The following is a 24765-nucleotide window of genomic DNA, read 5'->3' as shown; positions in this document are numbered from 1 at the left end:
TATCTTTTTTTATACCCAGAGTGCATATGATAAATCAGTAAGGATTACAGTCACATTTACCATTTGCAGTATAAAGTAAAAACATGATTACCCACGGTCACGGATCCAGAAATATTTTTGAGACACCAATAAGTAAATAACAGAAGAAAATGCGGAACTGATTCACCACTGATTTCCCATCATGAAAATGAGACGAAAACCAGAAAACAGAAGCTCATTACCTAAAAACCAAGATCAAACTACCTCTTGAGAAAACTTTGTAGCATGGAAACCAAGCGATTTCACTCTTCCTCAGTGACGTTCATCATTTCTGCAATTTTGGGTCACAAACAAATTAAAGAAGCAATGAAGCTGTTTGCTGAGAAGCCTTGATACTTTTAGCTTTGCATGTAGTTTCTTGATAGAGAATGTAAATGGGAAAACACATTCAAAAAGAAGAAATTTGACAAGAAATCTAGTGAAGAAGAGAAGTAGATGATGGGTGGTGTAGTTTTTTTTTGCAGGGAAGAATGTAGTGAGAAAGGGGAAGAGAAAGAACAATAAATGTGGATCAAACTGCTGCTTCTGAATATTGGCAAATGTTGGTGAAGGCATTTAATGAGAAGTTAATGCCATTTCATCTTTTTCATGCTTTTTTCTTCCATTATCATATTCATCACCACCACCTATTTCCATTTTTTATTTTAAACGTCACAGCCAGTTTATGTACTGTTCATTACATGCAACTCAAGCCCTTGCCCTGCATTATAATTATAATCGTATTTAATTCTAAATTGAATCACATCATTTCTTAATACTGTCCCGTAATTAGTTTGTTGTTTCCAACTTTAAATTTCAGTTTTTTAGTATTCTTCCTTTTTAACCACTCAACTATTCTTTCAAGCTATAGTGATAAAAAAAACCCTAATATTTAATTAAATAATTATTTTTTTATATTTGACTCCTAACATAGTGAATAACAAAAATCCACTACAAACAGACTGAACAACGTTATTCAGAGCTTTACGTTTGCTAATGTCATTAGATGTAACATTTGTAATATAAAAAGGAACTGACCATAGTAAACATTATAGACATCGTGAGTATTGACTGTAATAATATTGTTGAAATATAAGTTAATGTTGTTTTAGTGATTTTTGTCTTAGTTCCGGTTACAGCTCCACACCCATAAATTTCTACAAACTCAGTCTCTAATGGCTTCCTGTTGTGTGTAATTCCGATCACATGACTTGTGGTATTCCCATCCCGTCCGTGTTAACCATCCATGGTATATTCTACTCCTGACAGATTGAGTAACATGAATCCACTACAAACATACTGAACAACATTATTTAGAACTTTACGTTTGCTTATGTCATAAGATGCAACATTTGCAATATAAAAAGGAATTGACCATAATAAACATTATTGACATCATGAGTATTTATTTGTGAGTATTGACCGTAATAATATTGTTGAAATATAAGTTAGTGTTGTTTTAGTGATTTGTGTCTTAGTTCCGATTACAGCTCCACCCCATAAATTTTTACAAACTCAATCTCTAATGGTCTCCTGTTGTGTGTAATTCCGATAACATGGCTTGTGAGACTCCCATCGCGGTCGTATTAACTATCCATGGTATATGGTCACAAAATGTCAACGAGGTTCCGATTCCCGCTTGCAACACAGCTACCATGGAATATTGCATAATATTAATATAAGTTTTCAAAATTAGGTTATTTTTATTTTATTTAAAATTCATTTCCCACATTCTAGCTTACGTTTATAGATTAAATTAAAAGCATAAATAGTAAATGAAAAATGGAGGTAAAATTGACTTTGAATGATGACAGCGGCGACAACCAACCGAAGCATGTGGCACATTTATAGTAAGGAACTGACATAGCCTAAAGCTGTAACCAACCTGCCTACGCACTTCATAAGCTTTTCTTAAAGCTGACTTGTGTTTATTTTTTAAAATAAAATTTAATAAAATATATTTATTTCATAAATACATAAATATAAATATCTAAAATTATTTTTTAACTAATAATAACAGTGATTATATTAAACAAATAAATTTTATCAAATATCTTTTCATTAATATTGATCATTAAATTTAATAAATTTTTAGATCAGTTGTTGACTTGTTTTCACATGTAATATCATAATATTAACAAATGATATTTTAGCATTACTCTACGTTTAAGCTGATATTTAGAAGACCTGAAAAATAAATAAAATATATATATATATATATATATATATATATATATATATATATATATATATGGGTGTGAAGTAGTTTTCACTTTGTAGTATCCCTGTCATACATTAGAAAAAAACAATAATTTTGTATATATTTCTTGTTCAAAAAAGAGAAAAGTGAAATTAAAATAAAATAAACTTTAACATATCATTTATCATTAATTACTATTTAAATAAACAATTGAGAACATGTCACAACAAACTAAAACTCACCACCGATATATCAAATAATTATCAAATAAATTATGCCAAAAACTAATTCTTTGTTTAACCAACCATCAGCATGATTATATGTGATTTTTAGAGCTTTTATGCTTTAGCTCATAAAACATTTCCAAAAAGAAAACTCTAATCCGTTATAAGATGAACTCATAGAGTGATTTCAATGATAAAAAGAATGATATTCTTTCTAAAATAATCTAGATTCGAACAGGTGCACTCGTAGAGAGTGTGCATTATCAATAGACTAAAAAGTTTCTAAGCAGATATTTTCTTTTCTTCAAATGTTCGAGTTCAACACTCGTATCTAACATAGATATAAAGACAACCTTCAAAGATTTCATAATACATAAAAGAATTTAAAAAAAAAAATTAAACATACTTGTATCTAACACCGAGTCCGAACAGCATAGGTTTTCATGACAATGATACTAACAAAGATTTGGCATATATTATTTCAGTTAAACCAACATGTTCTTAAATGTGAGCTCAATCAAAGCTTCCTCCACGCTCAAATGGAATTATTATGAAAAATTATTACTTAACACTTACTCTAGACAATACCTGACTTTGCAATATGAATTCCTAAGGAAAACTGAAACCAATATTTCGAATTTCACCAGCACAGACTTCGTAAATCACTGAAGAAGAAAAGAATAAACTGAATATGTTTAGACAAACAAACTGAAGGAAATCTAAAACACACAGCAAAATTAAATCAGGAACCTTGTAATTCATCGCATCATAGTCTACAATAGCAGCCTAATAAAGCAGAAGTTCTGTCACTAACAGGGCTGATTAAGGTAAGAAACTATCCCCGCATGATTCAATCAAGCATGATTAAGGTTTATTTTAAACAATGTCAGTTTTATGCACAGTCCTACGTTTAAAATTCTACTATCTTCTTTAAAAAGATGCATTCAAGCATGGTTCAACCAAATAACTATCGTAAAAAATTCACCCCATATACATAAGCCAACTATTGACTAACATATAAAACATGATCTACATCAAAAATGGTGGATCTAGAATCTCATGCTTGTAGTTGTTCTCCCATGTATGAGGAACACCAATAGGAGAACAAAGTTGGTAGAAGATGAAGACCCTGAAAGAAAAGGGATAGGTTATCATCCGGTATTCATCGGTGGCAGTGCTAAATCCACTCTCTCTCTCCCGGACACAAGATAGAAATAACATGAAACTAGTTGCATGAACAGCAACTTGAATAGAATACTACAGCCTTATTGCATAAACTTTTTGTTAGACTGAGACTAATTTTCGATTTCCTTGTATGTTAACATAAAATCAAGAGAACAGAAAGAACAAACATTTCCTCATATGTAAACCAAAATGTGTGGTTATATTTCAAATGGGTGGCATGCTGCAATTAATTGAACAGAAAGGAAAGAGGGAAAAAAAACCTTGGAAACCAGCCGCATGGATCTTCTAGGAACAACCTTCCGAATAGGATGCTTTCCGCTTCTTAAAACCTTTGCATCATGCATGCTACAGTCATTTTGATCACCATCCACCTCTCTAATAGGATGCTTTCCGCTTCTTAAAACCTTGATATCAAGCATGCTACTATCATTTTGATCATCTACCTTCCTAATAGGATGCTTTCTGCTTCTTAAAACCTTGGCATCAAGCATGCCACAATCATTCTGATCACCATCTATATATGCTCTCTTTTTCCCAAGTCCATTAGAATCAATATTATCAAGCACTCCACAATTTTCAAATAATTCATCATGTGAGCATCTGGAAAGAGCGGTTATATAACCAAATCAACAATAAAATAAATATTCTATAGCATATAATTAAATTATGAAGGATAATTACTCCGAACTCTCTCCCCAATTAATAACTTTGCTCCTATCCTGCAAGCAGTTTCATACAGTATAATTTTAGTTGTTTCATTGAGTATACTGAGACAAAATAGTTTAGTTAAAATTCTAAGCCCATCTCTCGTCCACACCCATAAACAGAAGCATAAAAAGTAAATAAATTGAATTTATTAAACCAAAGTGTTCAGATTATTATAAGTAAAAAGAGGAAGATAAGAAAAGAGGATTTATTCTACCCTTAAGATGAATCCACTACATACATATTCATAAAGAATGGCCATGTGCTTCGAAAACAAAACCTAAAACATTATTTCTCAAAATAATAACTAGCTAGTAAATTTTGACACAAAAATAGAGTAGCACAATGGAAAACAGAATGAGAAGGGAAGATTAGGAGCAGGAGTAGAAGACAAGACGAGATGAACTATTACCTGTTCTTCAACTAATGTCGGCAACTGATTCCTAAATATCTCTTGACAAAGCCCAGTTGAGCCTACTACTCCACCTTGTTCCGCATAAATATTATGCTTTTGATCAACCAAATTCCCAAATTCATCATTTTCACTAGGTGAATGTAAATCCTTTTTCTGGTGAACCACGTCTTTGGGCATTGGCATCTGCAATGAACCATCTGACATGTATCCAGGAACTATTACACCAGAACTCACAGGATTACAACCATTTTGCACGGTAGAATTATCACATGTTTCATTTTCAAGAGTAGAATTCTTATGCTTCACTATGAGAAGATTTGGTGCACCATCTGATATATTTAACATAGCATCACTGGCTAACATCTCCTTGGGAGAATTAATATTTGAATCAAGAGTTATCAAACATCCATCTTTAGCAGAGGATGCACCAGAAGAAATTATTTCCTCTTGAACATCAGGAAGAGCTTTAAATGAGGGCAGTCCTTGATGTCCTTCTAAGTGCTCTGACACGTCCACAGCTTCAGCACATGTCATTACAGTGGAGCCTGTGGGCCTTTCATCTCCATTTGAATTATCAAGCAGCAATGCATGATGTTCTTTTATGATCAAACTTGGGGGTAATCCAGAGTGTATATGACCATCTTCTATTCTCCCATCTTCTACATTCAATTGAAAAGAACTTTTCAACTGCTTACTACTTTCCTCAAAGTGCCCAAGCTCATTACGGAAACTCTGAGGCTTGCTATGGGACATGTTCTGGCATATAGAAACCTCACTCTTCAATTTCTCAACCCATTCTGATGGGTTTGAATTTAAATCAACATAAAGGTTAATGCCCTCTTCTGATTTTACATGAAACTGAAAAGAAGAGGAAGAAACAGTTGAAGTGTTTATGGAGGAATGAAAGTCAGCCTCATTAGAACATGAACCAACATCCACATTTTTGTTTCCAATTTGAGGCACATCATTAATATTCCCCCCTCTTGTAAGACTCGGACAATTTCTGTTGAAGTATATTGTTGGGAACTCTTTATTCTTAAAACCACTATCATTATACTGAGTAACAAACTGAGGATGTTGTGTTTGCTGGAAAAATATAGAATCACCACCATAGTCATCCTGCATTGATGGACCCAGATAATTAGAAACAAGTTTTGAGTTCTTAAAAGCAAACAATCAAGAATTGCAGGCTAAAGCATCCACATCTTTCTGCCAGATACATCTTGCTTAAAAAGCTACCATCGAGTTAATTTTTCACAGGCCATAGACCAGAAGACAAAAGTTTCATCCGGTAAAATCTTAGTGCACCATTGTATTTTCCTTTTGGTTGTGGTGTTGGGTGGGGTTGAGGAGATCTTCTCACTTCTGGTTAGATGAAAAGGTCTATATCTTTCAGCAGGAACAACTGCATTAACCTAACACATGCTACAGGAGAGAACCGATGGGGAAGATGAAGTGAGGAATTATATGGGATTTATCTGGTGGCATCAGGTGTCAAATAATATCCATAACTAAAACATAAACATCCAAGAATAGAAGCAAACCTTATGATAAAATTTATCCCCTGTACAACAACCCAATCCATTACTTTTAACAGCTTCAGAAAAATTTCCTCCATTACAACTGCCTGTTTGACAAGAGATGAGTCCATAGAAATCTGCAGAAGCAGCCAGATGTTATTCTTACTATGGCGCGTCAACTGTAGTAAGGAAATCATAGTAAAGAAAATTAAGTGAAACTGCTTAGGCACACAATAACTAGATAATACCTTTATCAGAATCCTTGAAAGGGAGTTGCAGGGAGAATGGAAGTCCAGCCTCTTGAATTTCATACAATCTTTCCCTCATAGTCATTGAACCCAATCTCTGGTTCTGCATATTTTTCAAAGATATTCTATGATGGGATAAACAAGATCTTCAAAGTCATGTAAATTTAGTAACATGTTTTACAAAAATAAAAAAAATTTATGTGAGGAATAAAGAATATTAGAGCATGTTTTGTATTTTGCAGGCCAGCAAAATTTACGCCCAGATGCATAACATAATGGGACTAAAACACAATCTAAGCTAACATATAGACAAAAGGCAGTATGATATGCTTCAGATTCTTAACTCTCAGTTGCCAACGAAAGGGATAGCTTAATAAATTACCTCTAGATAGGAGGCCAGTGATCTAGCCATATCCGAACTTGACCTATTAGCAGGTAGACCATATTTCTTACATAAACTTTGAAGCTCTTTCCTTGAAAGGCTATGGTAGAAATCTTTATCTTTCTTACTTCCCATCCGTTTTCGACCAAATAAATCTATAAAGAACAACAGCAAACAAGTTAATTCTGAACCCTTCAAAGCAATAAACAAATGAAAGTTCTTGCTATAATAGTCGCGAAAATCTAAATCTCAAACGCCAATAATACCAAATAGAATGTATAAGTCGAGCATATGAAACAAATCACGACAACAACTTTTTAAACCTCAAATTAAATATCCCCTTACCTTAAAACTACTTCACCTTAAGAAGCAAGCACCCCCAAAGAAAACAATTTTAAAAAACGGAAAAAAATAATAAAGTTACGTTTGTCCCGAAACTAATCCGATTGCTAAGAAACCGTTGGGGAAAAGAAGAAGAAGAAAATCAGCAAGCGTAGAGTTGAAATCTGAGCATATTTAAAGAATAAGAAAAGAAGTTCAAAACGACAAAGATTGAAACTTTTTTGTTCTAGGGTTCCTACATATTCGGAGAAAGAATATTCTTGTTTCTTTTGGGTGTGTGGATATTCTATTACGAGATGAGAAAGAAGAGGAAAATGGGCAAGAAAGTGGTGGGAAATGAGCAAGCTTTACCTTGGAGGGAGAGGGGGTTTGAAATTTTCGAAAATCTGATCTGCTTCCGCTCTTTTTGCAGCAGATTTGAAAATGGCAGTCCCCAAAATCTAGTAATTTGGTGTTTAGATTAGCAAGTTATACGGGATCCTCACTAAAATTATCATTTTTGTTATTTTTTGGTATATTATAGGTTTGTCACTGAACTATCCTCTCACTTCTATTTTACTCACTAAAATTTAAATTTTTCACTTTAATCCCTCAACTTTTGAATTGTTCTAATTTTAGTCACTTTGACTTATTTTTCTTCTTCTATGATATGATATTTTATTGTTATTTTATTAAGATATGTACCATGGGATTAAAATAAAAAATTAAATACAAAATTATATTCAAAACCATAAATCTAAAAGTTATACATAAACCCTAAATCAAAGCCCACCCCACTTATACAGCTTCACCTTCAGTATCCTCTCTGACCTGTCCCTTTCTCTTTGATCACCTTCTGATCATCGACGCTACGTCTTTCAAATATTTCATGTGCAATTCCTAAATCTTAAACCTAAAATCAATACTCAATATAAGCAAAATTGGAACTGACATAATAGATTTGAAAGAATAAGAATTTAATTTGAGTGGAGAGATTTGAATCATTGATAAAAAGATTGGTGACAAGGGATCTATCAATGTGAATATACGTGAAAATTCATTCATGAAATAATAACGTAACATAAATGGTAATCATTCATATTACGTTATAAATAATTCAAATTCAAAATCAAGTAATAAGTATAATCAAAGATTATTTCCCAATAATTAACATTAATGATGGTAAATTAAAGAAATTATTATTCTTTATTATTTCACTCTCTATTGATATCCTTCTGTTTTTCCTTGAAAATTCACCTGCTAAACTCTTCAAAATCCTGAACAAAGGCAGTAAATTTCATTCATATCCATCTTCAACCTTGGTCTCCTTCTTCAAGCCTCAATCCAGGCAAGCAGTATTTACCTTTCAATTTTCAGTTTTCTCTGCAGCTTTTGCTCTACTTTATAACATTTACAAATGATGTGACAGTTTATTTTATCAAACATTTGATGCAGATAGTTTGAACAATGTCTGAATCAAACTTGGACTTTTCATTGAAGGAAACTAAACCGAATATCGGCGGAGGAAGAGTCTCTGGTAGCGAAAAGCTTACTTCGTCATTCGACCTCGTCGAACAACTGCATTTTCTGTACGTAAAATTGGTGAGGGCCAAAGATTTACCAGGTTCACCGTGCAATCCATTTGTTCAAGTAAAGGTTGGTAACTACAAAGGCACGACGAAGACCGTCGTCGATAGTCCTGATCCGGAGTGGAACCAAGTTTTCGCGTTCGCAAAAGATCGAATCCAGGCTGTGACCTTTGAGATAACTGTGATGAACAAAGAGAGTTTTGTAGGCAAAATCGGTTTCGATATACCGGACGTTCCTAGTCGCGTTCCACCAGATAGTCCGTTTGCACCGCAGTGGTATAGTTTGGAGGACGAACATGGAAGAAAAGGTGAGAGAGGGGAATTGATGTTAGCTATTTGGATGGGGACTCAAGCAGATGAAGTGTTCCCTGATGCTTGGCATTCCGATGCAGCGACAGTTAACGGCGAAAGCATATCAAATACCCGATCGAAAGTGTATATTTCGCCTAGGCTCTGGTATCTAAGAGTCAATATAATTCAAGCACAAGATTTGGTGTCTATGAATAACAACAGGGTCCCTGAAGTTTACGTCAAATCTATGCTTGGGAATATGGTTCTAAGGAGTCGATTTTCGCCCGATAAGAGCCTAAACCCGACATGGAACGAGGATCTGATGTTCGTCGTGGCGGAACCATTTGATGATCCATTGATCTTGAGTGTGGTGGATAAGTTGGGTGATAACAAAGAGGATGTTCTCGGGAGTTGCTCCGTTCATTTATCGAAAGTTGAGAAGAGGCTAATGCCGATACCTGTAGAGGCATATTGGTATAATCTCGAGGAATCAGCTAATCGAAACAAGTTGGAAGTAAGGTTTGCCAGCAGGCTCCATTTGAGGATCTGTTTAGATGGAGGCTACCATGTCCTAGATGAGCCCATTTATTACAGTAGTGATTTCAGGGCAACATCCAAATTGTTATGGCCTCCTTCCATTGGTGTACTGGAGCTCGGAATCTTGAATGCGTCCGGTTTGCTTCCGATGAAGTCGAAAGATGGACGTGGAACTACCGATGCTTATTGTGTCGCGAAATACGGGCCTAAGTGGGTTAGAACGAGGACGATCGTCGACAGTTTTTCTCCGAATTGGAATGAGCAATACACATGGGATATCTATGATCCTTGTACAGTTATCACCATCGGAGTTTTCGATAACTGTCACTTGGAAGGAGGAAGTAAAACTGCAGACTCGAAGGATCGAAGAATCGGGAAGGTAAGGATCCGACTGTCTACACTTAATGCTGATCGGATTTATACACTTTCTTATCCACTTATAGTTTTGGAACCCAATGGAGTGAAGAAAACGGGTGAAATTCAATTGTCAGTGAGATTTACATGCTCATCTACATGGAATTTGTTACAGTCTTATACACAGCCTTTGTTCCCCGAAATGCATTACCTTCTTCCGTTATCCGTATATCAAATCGAAAGTTTGCGGCATCAAGCTACTCATATTCTCTCCTCGAGATTGCATCGTGCCGAGCCACCGTTACGGAGAGAAGTTGTGGAGTATATGCTGGATGTTGGCTCCAATGTATGGAGTTTAAGAAGGGGCAGAGCTAATCTCGAGAGACTCCTGGCTGCATTTAATCTACTCGTTGAAGCTTGGAAATCGTTCGATAAGATACGCAAATGGAAGAATCCAATCTCGACGATGACGGTTCACTTTCTATATTCGATCTTGATTCTCTTCCCCGATAAGATATTACCCCTAGCTTTTCTCATGTGCATCGTCCACGGAGCTTCACAGTATAGGAAAAGGCCAAGACATCCTCCACACATGGATACCAAGTTGTCACTTGTCGAGTCTGTGCAGACCGATGATTTCGACGAGGAGTTCGATATGTTTCCGACTTCCAAAGGGGATAAAGTTCTTAAAAAGAGGTATGACCGATTGAGAAGTATTGCAGGGAGGATGATGACAATAATAGGAGACTTGGCAACTCAAGCTGAGAGGCTTAATTCTATGCTAAGTTGGCGAGATCCCAGAGCTACTTCAATGTTCATGGCCTTTTGTGTAATCGCTTGTGTAACATTCCATCTTGTTCCTTGTCGCTTATTCGCACTTGGATTCGGTTTTTTCGCGATGAGACATCCTCGATTCCGAATCAACATTCCTTCGTTGCCCCAAAACTTCTTCAAAAGATTGCCTGCAAGAGCAGATAGTATGATATGAGATGGAAAGCAACTGCAGTCTGAGGATAAGAGAGTGGTTCGGATATCGAATCCGAAACCGATCTGATGAATGTTTGTTGCGTGTTTTTTTTGTTGTTGTTATGGACTTATTATCTTTCATATAATATGGATTTGTATTTTCATGATCAGCTTATAAGCATGGAATTAAAAGCTTGAAATGAAACTCAGATACAAAATGTTGGTCTAATCATACAAATCTTTCCATGGAGTCATTTTGTAATTAGAATTAATATTATCCTCTGAAACCAGTCGACAACAAGGAGTGGTATGATTCTCGCTTAGGGTGCGAGAGAGGTCCCGAGTTCAATTCTCGGAATGCCCCTTTTTCTTAGTTCCTTTTGAAAGATGACTTTAAGCCCTTCCATTATTTAAAAGAAATACTTATTTTACACTAAAAATATTTAAAATTATTTTGTATAAATGTTATGTCGAGTTTCAGTAGCTGAAATAATTAAGTTAAATTCAAATATTTTAATATTTAGTTTAAATAATTCATTAGCGTAATTGGACATGTTTAACTAAAACAGAGAATTTCAATCAGATCTTCAGCTCATGGGAATTGATTTTTATTCTTAATAGACAAAAATTTAATCAAATATAATTAAATCAATTTTAAAAAATTAAGGGTCGTTTTGGTTTTAAAAAATATTTTTATTTTTATTTTCTGTTTTTTTTTCAGAAAATAGTTTTCATTTTCAATTTTTAAAAAATTACAAAACAGGTTTGGTTAATATAAATGGAAACTTGAATCCAAAAATAAAATAGTAAAAATATATTTAGTATCTTATTTTTTTTAAAAAAAAGAAAGAAATAAATAGTTATTAAAAATAAATTAAACTATAATTATTAAAAAAATCATTATATTAATTTAACATGTGAGTTATGCAACTATAAAATAATAAAGTTGATGCGAAGTTCCATAACACAAAATTTATTTTAGTTTATAATAAGAACATAATGTTATTGTATCTAGGAAACCAATTAAATTTTAAAAATATAAAAAAAATATTATTATAAGTAAGTGCACACAAAAGTGTCATTAAAATAAAAATATATTTAATGATAATTGAGGCCCTCAAACTTTTGGAAAAAGATAATTAGTGTAGCTCCTGAACCTTTTTTGTACAGAAAAAATTAATTTAACCTTTTGAAGAACGGAATCAAACGTTGACTGTCACAACACTTATATAATAGTTCACAAACTTACATGACAATCTATAATATTGGTGTGCCAGTTTACAATACTGTTGTAGCAGTATACAATATATGATGATGTGATAGATGTGCTTAATTAATTTTTTTCAGCTAAGTTTGATGGCATAATTGATTTTTTTAGAAATCTTGAGAACTTATTTATTTATTTTAAAATAAAAATTGTTTAAATTAAAAATATAAACAATTATTAAGATATCCAATACATTAAATATAAATAATACAAAATTAAAATATTAAAAAATTAATTGAAGGATTATATTGAGTGCAAAAAAAATATAGGGACCATATTGTTTTTATTTTTGCAAACAAAAAGTTTAAGGGTTTCAGATACTATTAAATCAAAAAATTATTGTTAGAATAATTTAAATCCGTGTAAGTTAAAAAATTAGATATCATGTTTCCTTGTTTTTCAAATTTCCAAAATAATTTTAATGAAAATATATGTTTTCATATTTTCACTTAATTTTGTTTTCATTTTTAGAAATCATTTTTTAATTTTACAATTAAACATTTTTTTAACATTTTCTATGTTCTAATAAAATGAAAATGAAAATAACTTATATTTTCTAAAACCAAACGGGCTCTAACATTTTCCTTGTGTTGAATTTGAATTTTTAAAAATTGAATAATTGAATTAAATTTTAAAATTAACATTTTACACCGAACTCAATTTTCTCCTAATTTGAATATAAAACAATTAAACCCACCCAACAATAAGTTGTGTGGAGAGGTGTCAGGCAAATGCCATCTCTCTCTATTATATTCCTTAATATTTTTTTTAAATCTCAAACTCATAAAATCCTTAATTCAAACTCATAAAATGGTAGTGTTGAAAACATTATGCACCTATCTTGATAAGAAAAAACTTTAGACACTAAAATAAAAAAAAATACATAATTAGGAGACTTTCTTTTCAATTAAACCTTTTATAATCATGTAAAACAACTTGCACAATTTACATTATCTCATAATAAATTTGAGTTTCATTTATTTAGTTTGTAAAATAAATTTCATAAGATCATATTTAATGCTTTTGGTATAATTACTGGTTTTTGATTTATTAATCGACTAATTCGAATAGGGTATTGCAGAGGCAATAACGAGTCTCCCAATCCAATTTGCTTCATTCGCTAACATCAAGATTCGAACTTCCGATCTTACTTAAGGGATCTAGTGTCTCATCTCACCAGATCACGTGATTGTTGGTATAAGATCATATTCAATTCAATAAACTAATACAATTATTCTTAAATATTTAATAAATTTAAATTAATTTTGTGTATACAAGTGACATTACGAGCTGGCAGCAGTGAGTGAGCATAGAAGTGGTGGGAGAAGTAGGGGGTAAAGGGCCTTCAGTTCTGGTAGCCAACTGCCAATTAATTCATAAATTTCAATCTCCTAAACCTTAACACTATACCCATTACACAATTTGTGGGGAATCTTCAATTATTCACATCTCTGGCTTTTGCCACGCCTAATTATAACCTAATTTATGCCAATAATATTCATTTCTATTCAACAAAATTACAACTTGATAGTCTCGCAATCCTTGAGGTTAACCCTAAATCCTGAATGAGAACGAGAAAATAAAGGAAAGTTTAATGAGCGAAAATCAAATTTAAGATTTAAAAACGAAGATATTAAGCGCAACCGAAAATATTATTTTCTTCGTAACATTTTAAATTCAATCGAAAAATATTAATAAAAATATAACATTTTAAGTTGCATTCAACTTAAAAAATATTATGATTTTTATCCATTTTCAGTTATGCCTCAAAATTATTATTTTTTAACTTTAAATTGCACAATAGGATTACTATGGGGCTAAACACAAACTAGAGTAGGGGGAATGCCCCCAAATTTAAAAAATTCTAATTTTGACTGTTATAATTTTTAAGAAATTCAATTTGGTCTCTCGAAATTTTTAGAAATTCAAATTAAATTTTAATTTTTTAATGCTCTTAATTAAACCCCTTATAAAAGTACTCATTAAGCCTCTAAAATTTCAAAAGTTGTAGTTAGACCCTATTTTTGGGAAAATACAAACTAAATCCTTCAAAAAATTTAAAAATCTTAATTTAAACATCTAAACTTTTTAAAATCTTAAATTGATCCCCAAATTCTATCACTAAATTTCGTTACCGGAACTACCCAAAGTATAAAGGATTCTGGAAGCACAGCATAATTCACCTGTATTACAGTATTAGTGAAAATCCAATTTCCAAACCTAAATTGGACGTCCTAATTCTAGTCGTTTTGATTTTTGAAAGAGAAAAATCAGAATCCGACCCTAAAAAAACGGCCACGTTGTCGACGTCACCTACCACGTCAAAACGGCAGTTGAGGAATTTTAGAAAACACACACAATCATCATAAATCCAACGGTCACAAATCATCAGTCGCCACACCTTTATCGTTGGCGCGTTCTCCTAGATTCTCCTTTCCTTTTTTTTCCTAAGATCCGTTATCAACGGTCCAATTATTTAATTCCCGTTTTTGAAACCTTATTATTATATTAATTAATGTCATGAGCAACCACCCTATTTTAAAGGGTGTCACTCCTCTTCCAAATTTACAACTAAATTTTCTCCTAAATTTTTTCCTTTCAATTCCATCAATTTTCTTTGCGATTTTCTTGCTATACAATCTTCGTTTCTGCGTTGATGGACGCGATGGAGTTGAGGAAGATTTTCCAGGTGTTCGACAGGAACGGGGACGGGAAGATCACGAAGAAAGAATTGAACGATTCGTTGGAGAATATGGGCATCTTTATCCCCGACAGTGAATTGACACTTATGATTGAGCGGATCGATGTCAACGGCGATATGTGTATCGACATGGATGAGTTCAGCGAGTTGTATCGATCGATTATGGATAACAAGGAAGAAGAAGAAGAAGATATGAAGGAAGCTTTCAAGGTTTTTGATAAAAACGGAGACGGTTACATTTCCGTTGATGAATTGAGGTGGGCTTTGGAATCACTGGGACTTAAACAAGGGAAAGCGATGGAAGATTGCAAGAGGATGATAAGGAAAGTAGATGTAGACGGTGATGGTAGGGTTAATTTCATGGAGTTCAAGCAAATGATGAAAGGAGGCGGCTTTAGTTCACTGGCTTAACTTTTATTTAGGTTTTTTTTGGGGGGATATATAGATAGGGTTCCCCCCTAATTCCATTTAGTTTGATTTTGTAAAATTGGTTCGGGGATTTGGTTGTTTTATTGTTTGTGTTTCTGATTTTTCCACGTTAATTGTCTTTGTTTTTTGTTATTTTTTTTGTTATTGTGTATATGATTTGCTTAGACGATATTCGAGGAAGGAAATGTTATTCTCTTGTTTTAATCGGATTTGTGTTATTTTTATATGTGCCTACACAAACAACAAATCCGATCCGAAAGGTAAGTTATAATTTTGATATTTACGAATTGAAAAAATCATTTTACTTTTGTAAAATCCAACCTAAAATAGTTAATTAATAGAACAAATATCGATAATTAAAAAAACTAAATTTTCCCCATCTCAACTCAACCTTTGAGGTCCTCTACACCAAACATTTCAAATTAATCAAATAATTGATTTGGATTATGTTTCTTCAAAATTGTTTTTTTGATATAATGTAATTGTCATAGTATTTGTTTGAAGATGTTGGACAATATCTTCTAAAAGACGCTGAGACTATGTCTCTTGTTTTGTTCCTTTAGGGCATTTGGTTCATGGCATAAGATATTATCGTGGTATGAAATTCTTATTCTACCGTTTGGTTGGCCGGTAATCTTATTTTTGGTAATTTTTTATTATCAACAATGAATATTTTGGGATATATTACCGGGAATGTGATTACTCATTCATTTAGGTATTGTTGGATTACTGATGTTTTTGACTAAAATTGCTCTTATTTTTTTTCAAAATTATCCTTATTCTGTCGTTGAATAATAAAAATTCTACGAAGGTTAAATTATAAATTTATCCTTAAACTATTTTAGATTTACAAAAAAAATCCATTATTAGAATTTTATATGAAGTGCAAGGGTTAAAATAAAATTTTACCATTTTATTAAAGAGAAAAATCGCCTCAGTGACCAAAAATGCCTTATAATATACGATTTTAACAATCTTTTTCCGGATTTGCCAAAATGACCAACAAAATCGCAATGCGATCGCTAATTCGCAATGCGATCTCCATTATCGCAAATTCGCGTTGCATTTCGCGTTGCGATAGTTGGAAATCGCGTTGCGATGATCTACAGTGTCGTTGCGATTTTCCCAATTCGCAATGCGAATAAGTAAATCGCAACGCGAATTGGGAAAATCGCAATGCGATACTGACTATCGCAATGCGATACTTACTATCGTAATGCGATAATACAAAATCGCAACGAGATACTGACTTTCGCAACGCGATTCTGACTTTCGCAACGCGATTTACATAGCGCCATTCGTATTAACGCGTATTTTTTTTTCAAATTACAAACACGAATTTTTTCTTAATAAATCGGAAACTGAACTGTCCATAGTAATCGCAACTCATAACCTCAAACCCAAAATCACAACACTCAGTCCCATCTCCATCTCTCACTCTCTACGGCGAAATCCGTCCCCATCTCCGAAGATTTCCGTCCCCATCGCCGGCGAAATCCCTCACAACCATTTACAGTCAAAAATCCCTCACAATCATTCAGAAATGGAAAATCAACCTCCGAGGGTTAGTTTTTATATTTTTATTTTGAAATTTTTTGCATTATTTTAGGTTTTTCATATTGAGATTGATGATAAGTTTACTGGTAATTTCAATAATAGATTAACCATTTCACTTAGATTTCTTATTAAATTCATTCGATTGCTGCCAATACTACTAAACTGTTTAGCCTGTGAAGTTAGTATTTGTCTTTGTTTTGTCTTTTGGTTGAAGTAATGCAGAAGAATAATAGTTTCGAGAATGAAAATCGCAACGCGGAAATAACTATCGCAACGCGAAATAAAAAACGCAACGCGAAACCAAAATCGCATTGCGATTTTTATTTCGCGTTGCGATTCTCTCGTTGCGATTTTCATTTCGCGTTGCGATTTTCATTTCGCGTTGCGATTCTCATTATCTCGTTGCGATTTTCATTTCAACCAAAAGACAAAACAGTGTTGTAAATTTTAGTTTCAAGAATAAACTACTATTTATGTTTATTGTTTTTGGTATATCTTGACAGTGTAGTTTTTGGTATATCTAACTTTGTATGTTTATGTTTTGTAGAAATTTTTTTCGGCTTCATTGACATTAAGGAATAAAGTTAGCATAGCCACTACAATTGCTTCGAAGCTTTCACCTGCACAAAGAAAATTGTTTGAGGAAACCTGCTTCGGGCTATGGCTGAGAGTACAGCATCCAGGTGGAGATGCTAATTTGACCCATTTGTGGCTTCAGACCATGACTAGAGATCTACCCGACAGTATACAACGTGGTGAGGAAGAGATATGGTTTCATTTTCCACTGGCGTATAATTGTTTTGGGCGGAAGGAGTTCTGCTTAATCACTGGTCTACGATTCGGACACGATGATGTAGGCCGGTACACTCGTCATATCACCCGCCCATCATGGTTATCCAGGGTTTTTCCTGATGAGTCAATAGAGAAGCCGAACTTACACGTCGACGATATGAAGAAATTGTTTAATAAGAAAGATGGTTTTACTCGGATGAATGACGTCGATGTTGTCCGAGTATGCCTTCTACTACTTTGTATGCCGGCTTTTAGGCAGAGAGGCCAAACAACCTATTCCTCAGGAGCTAATATATTGGTAGAGGACCTAAATGCATGGAATCTGTTTCCGTGGGGTTCGTATATATGGAAAGCTACCTGGACTAAGTTGTCGTCTGCCTTTGATGACCGCAAAAGTTTACGGGGCGATGGGTCGAAATACACTTTGTCAGGCTTTGTTTGGGCCTTCAAGGTAAGAATTTCTATATAATGTTTTCAAAATTATAATTAATTATTTAACAATTACTAATGTTTTTTATTATATTGTTTGTAGATTTGGATATTCGAGGCCTTTCCCGCCATGAAGATATATGCAATAAAAACTTCAAATGATATTCCCAGGGCTATTTCCTGGAAGAGGAAACGTCTGTTGGATTGGGAAGACTTAATACCATATGCGACAATAAATAATGTAAGTTAACACAAATACTATCATATATAAACAAGTTATTAATAGTAGACGTTTAACTTTGTTTGAGTTTTATATTTTTAGGAGGCCAACATTCCATTAATGAGACTGACACCCACGGAGGATGAGCTTGCCATGATTGGTGGCAAGCTAGTCAGCGTTTCTTGATGGCACGAATGATGAGCAGCATCCACTTCCTCCACTTCGAGAGCCATCACCTCACCCAGAGCCATCACCTGATCGACCCGACTATACACCTCTACAACGAGAGCCATCACCTATCCCGTCACATCATCGAGCCTCTTCTCCACCATACCTCATGATAGGCGACCGGGAAAGATGCCATGACTTCTATCTCCCTGTTCTCCACCTCCACGGGATGAGTCAAGGGAGTTACGTGATGAGGTCAATGCCTTGCGTGAGGAGATCGGTACTCTACGCGATAACGATGGTGCATGGCGTGTGGAGGTCAATGCCTTGCGTGAGGAGATCGGTACTCTACGCGATAACGATGGTGCATGGCGTGTGGAGGTGTCTACTTTACGTGGTGAGGTTGACGCTCTAAGTGAGATGGTAGTATCGTTGTAGAATGAGGTTCATACTCTACGCAACGAGGTAAGTTTAAGATTTTCTATATTTAACTTGATGATAAATTTACTCGTAATTTCACTTAAATTAACCATTTCACTTAGATTGCTTAGTAAATTTATTCGGTTGCTGCCAATACTGCTAAACTGTTTATTAACACTGTGAAGTTAGTATTTGTCTTTTGTTTTGTCTTTTGGTTGAAGTAAATTTATTCGGTTGCTGCCAATTTGCTAAACTGTGTATTCTTTAACACTGTGAATTTAGTATTTGTCTTTGTTTTGTCTTTTGGTTGAAGTTTTGAAATATATTTGTCTTTGTTTTCACTGTTTAAATATCATGTCCGTTTATTTACTGATATTTGTATTTAATTATTTAGCGGACCGATAAGGTGGATGCTTTACGTCGGGTTTTTCTTGCACGACATAGTTCACGCATCAGACGGCGTGCACGTGCTATTAAGTCTCAGTATACCCCAATAGTGTGAAGACACCGCAAGAAGAAGCCCGACTCGCCTGTCATCCCTCAAGAGTCCACTCCTATCGTTGAAGAGGCCCCTATCATTCCTCGAGAGTCCCCCCACCGTTCAAGAGGCCACTGTCATCCCTCAAGAGTCCACTCCTATCATTGAAGAGGCCCCTATCATTCCTCGAGAGTCCCCTCCCACCGTTCAAGAGGCCACTGTCATCGTTGAAGAGGTCCCTCCCACCATTCAAGAGCCCGATTCACATGGCATCATATGTAGGATTCTTGAGAAACCCTCTGACGTGCCGGACATGATGGATTCAAGTTGGCTCTCGTATGAGTTACCGGCCAGTACCATACCGGTATCTGAAGTGGAGAGGGAACAACTATCGGACACAATTCTGGATAACACCCTTTGGGCTAAGACCGCAGTTGATTTTTATCTACATGAGTGAAGCCAGGGGTGTTTCACTGACATATGCAAGCTCAATGATGATATCTATTTGTTGCTTGATCGGTCTTGGTGGGGCGTATTATTAGGGGTCGAAGACAATGGCTATTTCGATGGAGGGGTAAGTCTTATATTTTCTTATATTTTAATTTGATTATTTTTTGTAAATTTATGTAAGTTACTAATATATGTCTTTTTTGTAAAACAGCATATCGATGCGTGGGTGTCACGTCTTCTAATAATTAGGAAACTTAAGGAAAATAAAAGAAATACACGATATACAATTATGCCGACGTCTTTTAACGCCGTTCACTTGAAGAATCAACGAGATGAATCATTTGCGTTGGGCAATGGACAAGCTAAACTTTATCCTGCATGGTGGGAGGTCGATAAGGTTAGTGTTTATTTTAGATTGAGTTTAAAGGTATTCATAAATAAGTGCGCAAATGAATGAATTATTACTTATGATTGCAGGTGTTTATCCCTGTTTTGGAACGTAACCATTGGCTTCTCGTCGAGCTTCAGATCCCATCCCTTAAGGCAATAGTATATGACAGCATGATAAATTACATATCATTGGCTGATTAAGAGATATTATTAAGGGATGGAGCTCTTATTTGGCTAAATTCTTGGATGTGATAAATTATTGGACTCGTTCTGGAAACAAGAAGCCAAAGAAGCTCAATATTACAGTTAGCAGAGACGAGACCGCACCACAACAAACGAAAAGACCCAGAGGGGATTGTGGTCCTCTCGTATACTTGGCGTTGGACCGTTTGATCACAGGAAGTATAAAGTATGTACCTCCCACCGATATAGATAGAGCTGCAGTAGGCTTGTGGTTTCGACATTATATGGCTAGATCGATATATACGAGACGCTGCCTACCTGCATCCGCGTTATAAAAATGTCCATAAACAATTGATATGTTTATAGGCTTGTGGTTTGAAAATGTTTGGTTAAGTACCTAGAATTCAATAATTTGTTATTTGTAGGTTTTAGATGTGTAGAAAGTGTTGTTTGAGCAAATGTTTGGTTTATGCAGGATAATCTCAGAAGTGAGCTGCGTGAAAATGATGTATGGCTGCAAAAGTTGATTCAATAGTAGAAGTGTTATTTTCTCTAATAATTATTGCTTATTTTTTTTTATTGTTTAATTGATTTGTAAAAGGTGATTTGTAAAAGTTGATTTGTTTAATTGATGTTAACATAATTCTTATTTGTGCTTGTTTAATTGATTGAAATGTAATGGTTGATTTTGTTGATTTCAATCTGCATTATGTTGAAGGCAAAAAGTACTATCGCAATGCGAAATGAAAATCGCAACGAGAGAATCGTAACGCGAAATTAAATTCGCGTTGCGATTTTCATTTCGCATTGCGATTCCCTCGTTGCGATTTTCATTTCGCATTGCAAAATTAGCGTTGCGATTTTCATTTCGCATTGCGATTCTCTCGTTGCGATTTTCATTTCGCATTGCGATAGTAATTTCCGCGTTGCGATAGACATTAAGATGATTGCCTATTAAGTGATAACAATTGAACATATCATAGCAATTTTCAAACTCAAGTTACTAATACATGCCTAACTGAAAATGTTAAAAGTTCACACATAAAATCTACATAATACAACGTTTGCATTTAAAAATCACCTAAGTTAACAGTCCCAAAAGGTGAAGCCAGTTGTGATTGGGATTTTAAAGGTGATTTCGATTTTGATTGCCTTTTTCTTGACACCATATGAGCTTTGGATTTTGATGATGATCCATATTTTGGTAGAGGAAAAGATGATTGTGATGGCACTGGTGATCCACATGTCAACCTTGTATGACCACTTTCCTTGCACCGACTACATGTCGATCTCTTCTTCTCTTCACCCTTAGACGGTATACGATCGTGACTTTTTGGTCGGCCAGGTAGCCTTCTGTCCATGGCTGGTGGCAAAACTGTTTGTAAGTCATCTGGTATGTCCCACTCAGAAGGATGTGGAATAGGGTAGACAATCTCGGCATAAGTCTGTCGATATACTTCTGTAGTGTAGCAATCCATAGCGTATGTGCTTGAATCATCTTGGGTTAGATGAAGAGCAACTTTTATAACATGGCCACACGGATAACCAGATGTTGCCATTTCATACACTACACGTCCTTGCATTTAGATCGACAAGCCCATTTAAGTTATTATCCAGTACTTCAAACAAAGTGTTTGAACATGGTTCAATTCTCCATGACGTTAACTTCACAACACGTTTCGTTATCTTTTTTCAGTCCATGGTGTAACACGATGTTCCAATGTTCCTGTAAATTTAAATAATAATACTTAGTAAAATATGATAAGTTACGAATTCAAAGAAATAATACCTGCATAGTTTCTTTCTTGTAGTACCACTGTTGAATAGAGGCTCAAAAAACTCCATTAACATAGTAATGGGTAATTTCCGGGAATGATCACTTAGAGCGTTGATTGATTCTGCACTATTAGACGTCATGAAACCATATCTTGCTCCAAGTTGATGTACTCTTGACCATCTTTCAAACCCGACATCTTCTAGTGTTTGAGCACACTGAGGCAAAACACGTCTTAAACAGTTTATATGCTATTGAAATCCACTTCCGATAAGCCTTTACAGCCTTCCAGTATGTCCATTTGTGTTTTTTATACCAGCAGACCTTGATTTTAGATTTCTATACAAATGAACACCACAAAGTCCATGAAAAGCATCTGGGAAACACCTTCTAACATCGTTGTCAATTGAGTTTGCCCTATCGGATATGATTGTCGATTGCTAATAGGACCTATGCAATCCCTAAGATGCCCCATAAACCATGTCCATGAATCAGAGGTTTCAGATTTGCCAACCCCGTAAGCTATTGGCAATATCCCATTGTTAGCATCCATGGCTACTGCTAATAAGTTTACTCCAAGGTATCGACCTTTCAAATGTGCTCCGTCACTATAATAACTGGGCGCATGCAAGTAATAAACGAACGAATCTACAAAATAATATACACAAGAAATATAATCATTTAAATGTGAAATGCATGTAACTAACAGAAATGAGTCAACAAAATTATATTGATTTACTAACCGCAGCACCAATGGCGATACACAGCAACTCAAGCGTCCATCTCTATCTGTTTTGATATGAGTTACCGACCCAGGATTTTTCAGCTTTAAATTGTGACAATAAGCGGCAGTTGGGCAACGATGCTTCTGGCGACCCCCTCAACAATTCCAAGGCATAACATTTGGCTCTCCAAGCTTGAGAATATGATATACTAATCTTGAACCGAGCATTCATGTCAGTCATAATTTCATGTCCCCGATATACCCTGCCATTCAAAAACATTAACTCAGCCAGAAAACCACCCAAAACCTTTTGTTGCCTATCTATGGTTAGGAAAAACTTGGGTTCTTGAACATGTATGTTTATCAATAAAAGTCCTAACTTGAAATATTTCGCAATCTTTTATCCTCTTTGCAATCATACGCCACGTACAGTTTTGTCAATCATACACCTTGTTTCGAAACGATCTTTGCTTGATTTGTTAACTTTTAGTTGATAGCCATCTTCCACACATTTCGTATACAAAGCTATCTTCAAGTCTCTTTTGTATCAAAACAATCATCTTTCTTGATACGAATAACTTTGTGTAACAATCAACTGCTTTCTTTGCCAACTCTTCTTCCGGTAGCTGAAGTAATTCTGGCATATTCCAGTTATACTCCCGTGGCATTTTTTTCTTCGGGGACTTTTTCTTCTTCTTTTCTTCTTCAGGATTATATGAATTACAGAATGGATGTTCAACATGTTCATTCACAGTCGTAACTTCCTCCTCATTATCATCAACAACATCTTCCTCGGCAACGGGTGTTTCATCATCAAAATTCGTGTATTGACCAATATCAAAATCATTACACGCAGGGTCTGTTTCTTCTTCTGAAACATCATCAAAATCCGAGTATTGACCAATATCAAAGTCGGGTATTGACCAAGATCAAATTTCGAATACTGATAGTACTCACAATTTTTTCTCTTGGCTCATCATCGTCTAATTGGTCAATACGAAAACCGGAATTTGGTGCTGAAAGTTGATTTGGATTTGGATTAGAGAAAGGTTGTGGGTTTTGAGACCCACTTAGTTGATATTACCGCTACTGACCCAACAATACTACTTCTAGGTTCAACAACATACAATGTAACATCATCACTTGAAACATTAATGTAAGCAATGAATCGTTCAACATCTTCATTGTCGGTTAACAAATAAACTTTATCATTTCTCTGATAAGATAGCCTAAATCCACTTAGGGGCTTTAAATTCAATTTCTTTGAAACACGTAACATTAGAGTTTCATAAGTTAACTTCTTTAATGACAGTTTTAGTTGAAGATTCATGGGTAAAGGCATATATTGTAAAACACCATGAACATTCTCCCATGACCCTCCAAAACACAAATCTATCCAAACATGATCAACATTAGATGATTTCATGGTTGTAAATTAATTTACTAAACAAACGAGATGCGAAACTAAGACATGTTGCCGGATAGGGAAGGATGTCGTTGGATATAGGAACGGATGTCGTCGGAGAGAGTGATAGATGGAGATGGAATGAGTTACGATTTAGGGATTTAGGTTATGAGTTGTTGCTGCTGCGTAGATATATACACAAAAAATTTGGCTTGCGAAACTAAAACCTGTTGCGAACTTTGAAACTCGCATTGCGATTCTGTATTATCTCGTTGCGAAAGTCAGAATCGCGTTGCGAAAGGCAATCATTTGACCATCGCAATGCGAAATGCAAATCGCAACGACAGAATCGCAATGCGAAATGAAAAAGGAGTATATATGTTAACAAAACTTGCATTATGTGTATTTTATGTGTGCACTTTT

General features: G+C 34.7%; 3 protein-coding genes across 4 annotated transcripts; 2 read left to right on the top strand and 1 right to left on the bottom strand.

Moving 5' to 3' along the window:
• Positions 1-3253: 3253 nt before the first annotated feature.
• LOC120197161 lies at positions 3254-7673 on the bottom strand. The gene is made up of 9 exons (XM_039198765.1): positions 7591-7673; positions 6898-7052; positions 6516-6618; positions 6292-6404; positions 4745-5866; positions 4309-4346; positions 4071-4227; positions 3888-3923; positions 3254-3571 (listed from the first exon to the last, which is right to left on the bottom strand). Exons 2-9 carry the CDS (start codon positions 7030-7032, stop codon positions 3500-3502), a joined length of 1776 nt encoding a protein of 591 aa, XP_039054696.1. The 5' UTR covers positions 7033-7052; positions 7591-7673; the 3' UTR covers positions 3254-3499.
• A 1012-nt stretch (positions 7674-8685) lies between these two features.
• On the top strand, positions 8686-10977 carry LOC120197104 (FT-interacting protein 3-like). The gene has a single exon (XM_039198723.1). The coding sequence runs from the start codon at positions 8686-8688 to the stop codon at positions 10975-10977; it is 2292 nt and encodes a 763-aa protein (XP_039054654.1).
• A 3853-nt stretch (positions 10978-14830) lies between these two features.
• Positions 14831-24196, top strand: LOC120197030 (calmodulin-like protein 7). Of its 2 annotated transcripts, XM_039198678.1 has the most exons (2): positions 14838-15320; positions 24166-24196. In XM_039198678.1, exons 1-2 carry the CDS (start codon positions 14879-14881, stop codon positions 24168-24170), a joined length of 447 nt encoding a protein of 148 aa, XP_039054609.1. In that variant the 5' UTR covers positions 14838-14878; the 3' UTR covers positions 24171-24196. The 2 variants fall into 2 exon arrangements, with proteins under 2 accessions (XP_039054604.1, XP_039054609.1); XM_039198673.1 differs by lacking the exon at positions 24166-24196 and having other exon boundaries at positions 14831-15576.
• The last annotated feature ends 569 nt before the right edge of the window (positions 24197-24765 follow it).

Source organism: Hibiscus syriacus, unplaced genomic scaffold (genome assembly GCF_006381635.1).
Source record: "Hibiscus syriacus cultivar Baekdansim isolate YM2019G1 unplaced genomic scaffold, ASM638163v2 tig00004777_pilon, whole genome shotgun sequence".
Lineage (NCBI taxonomy): Eukaryota > Viridiplantae > Streptophyta > Magnoliopsida > Malvales > Malvaceae > Hibiscus > Hibiscus syriacus.
Note: the sequence above shows the minus strand (reverse complement) of the source record. Positions and strands in the feature narration are given on the sequence as shown.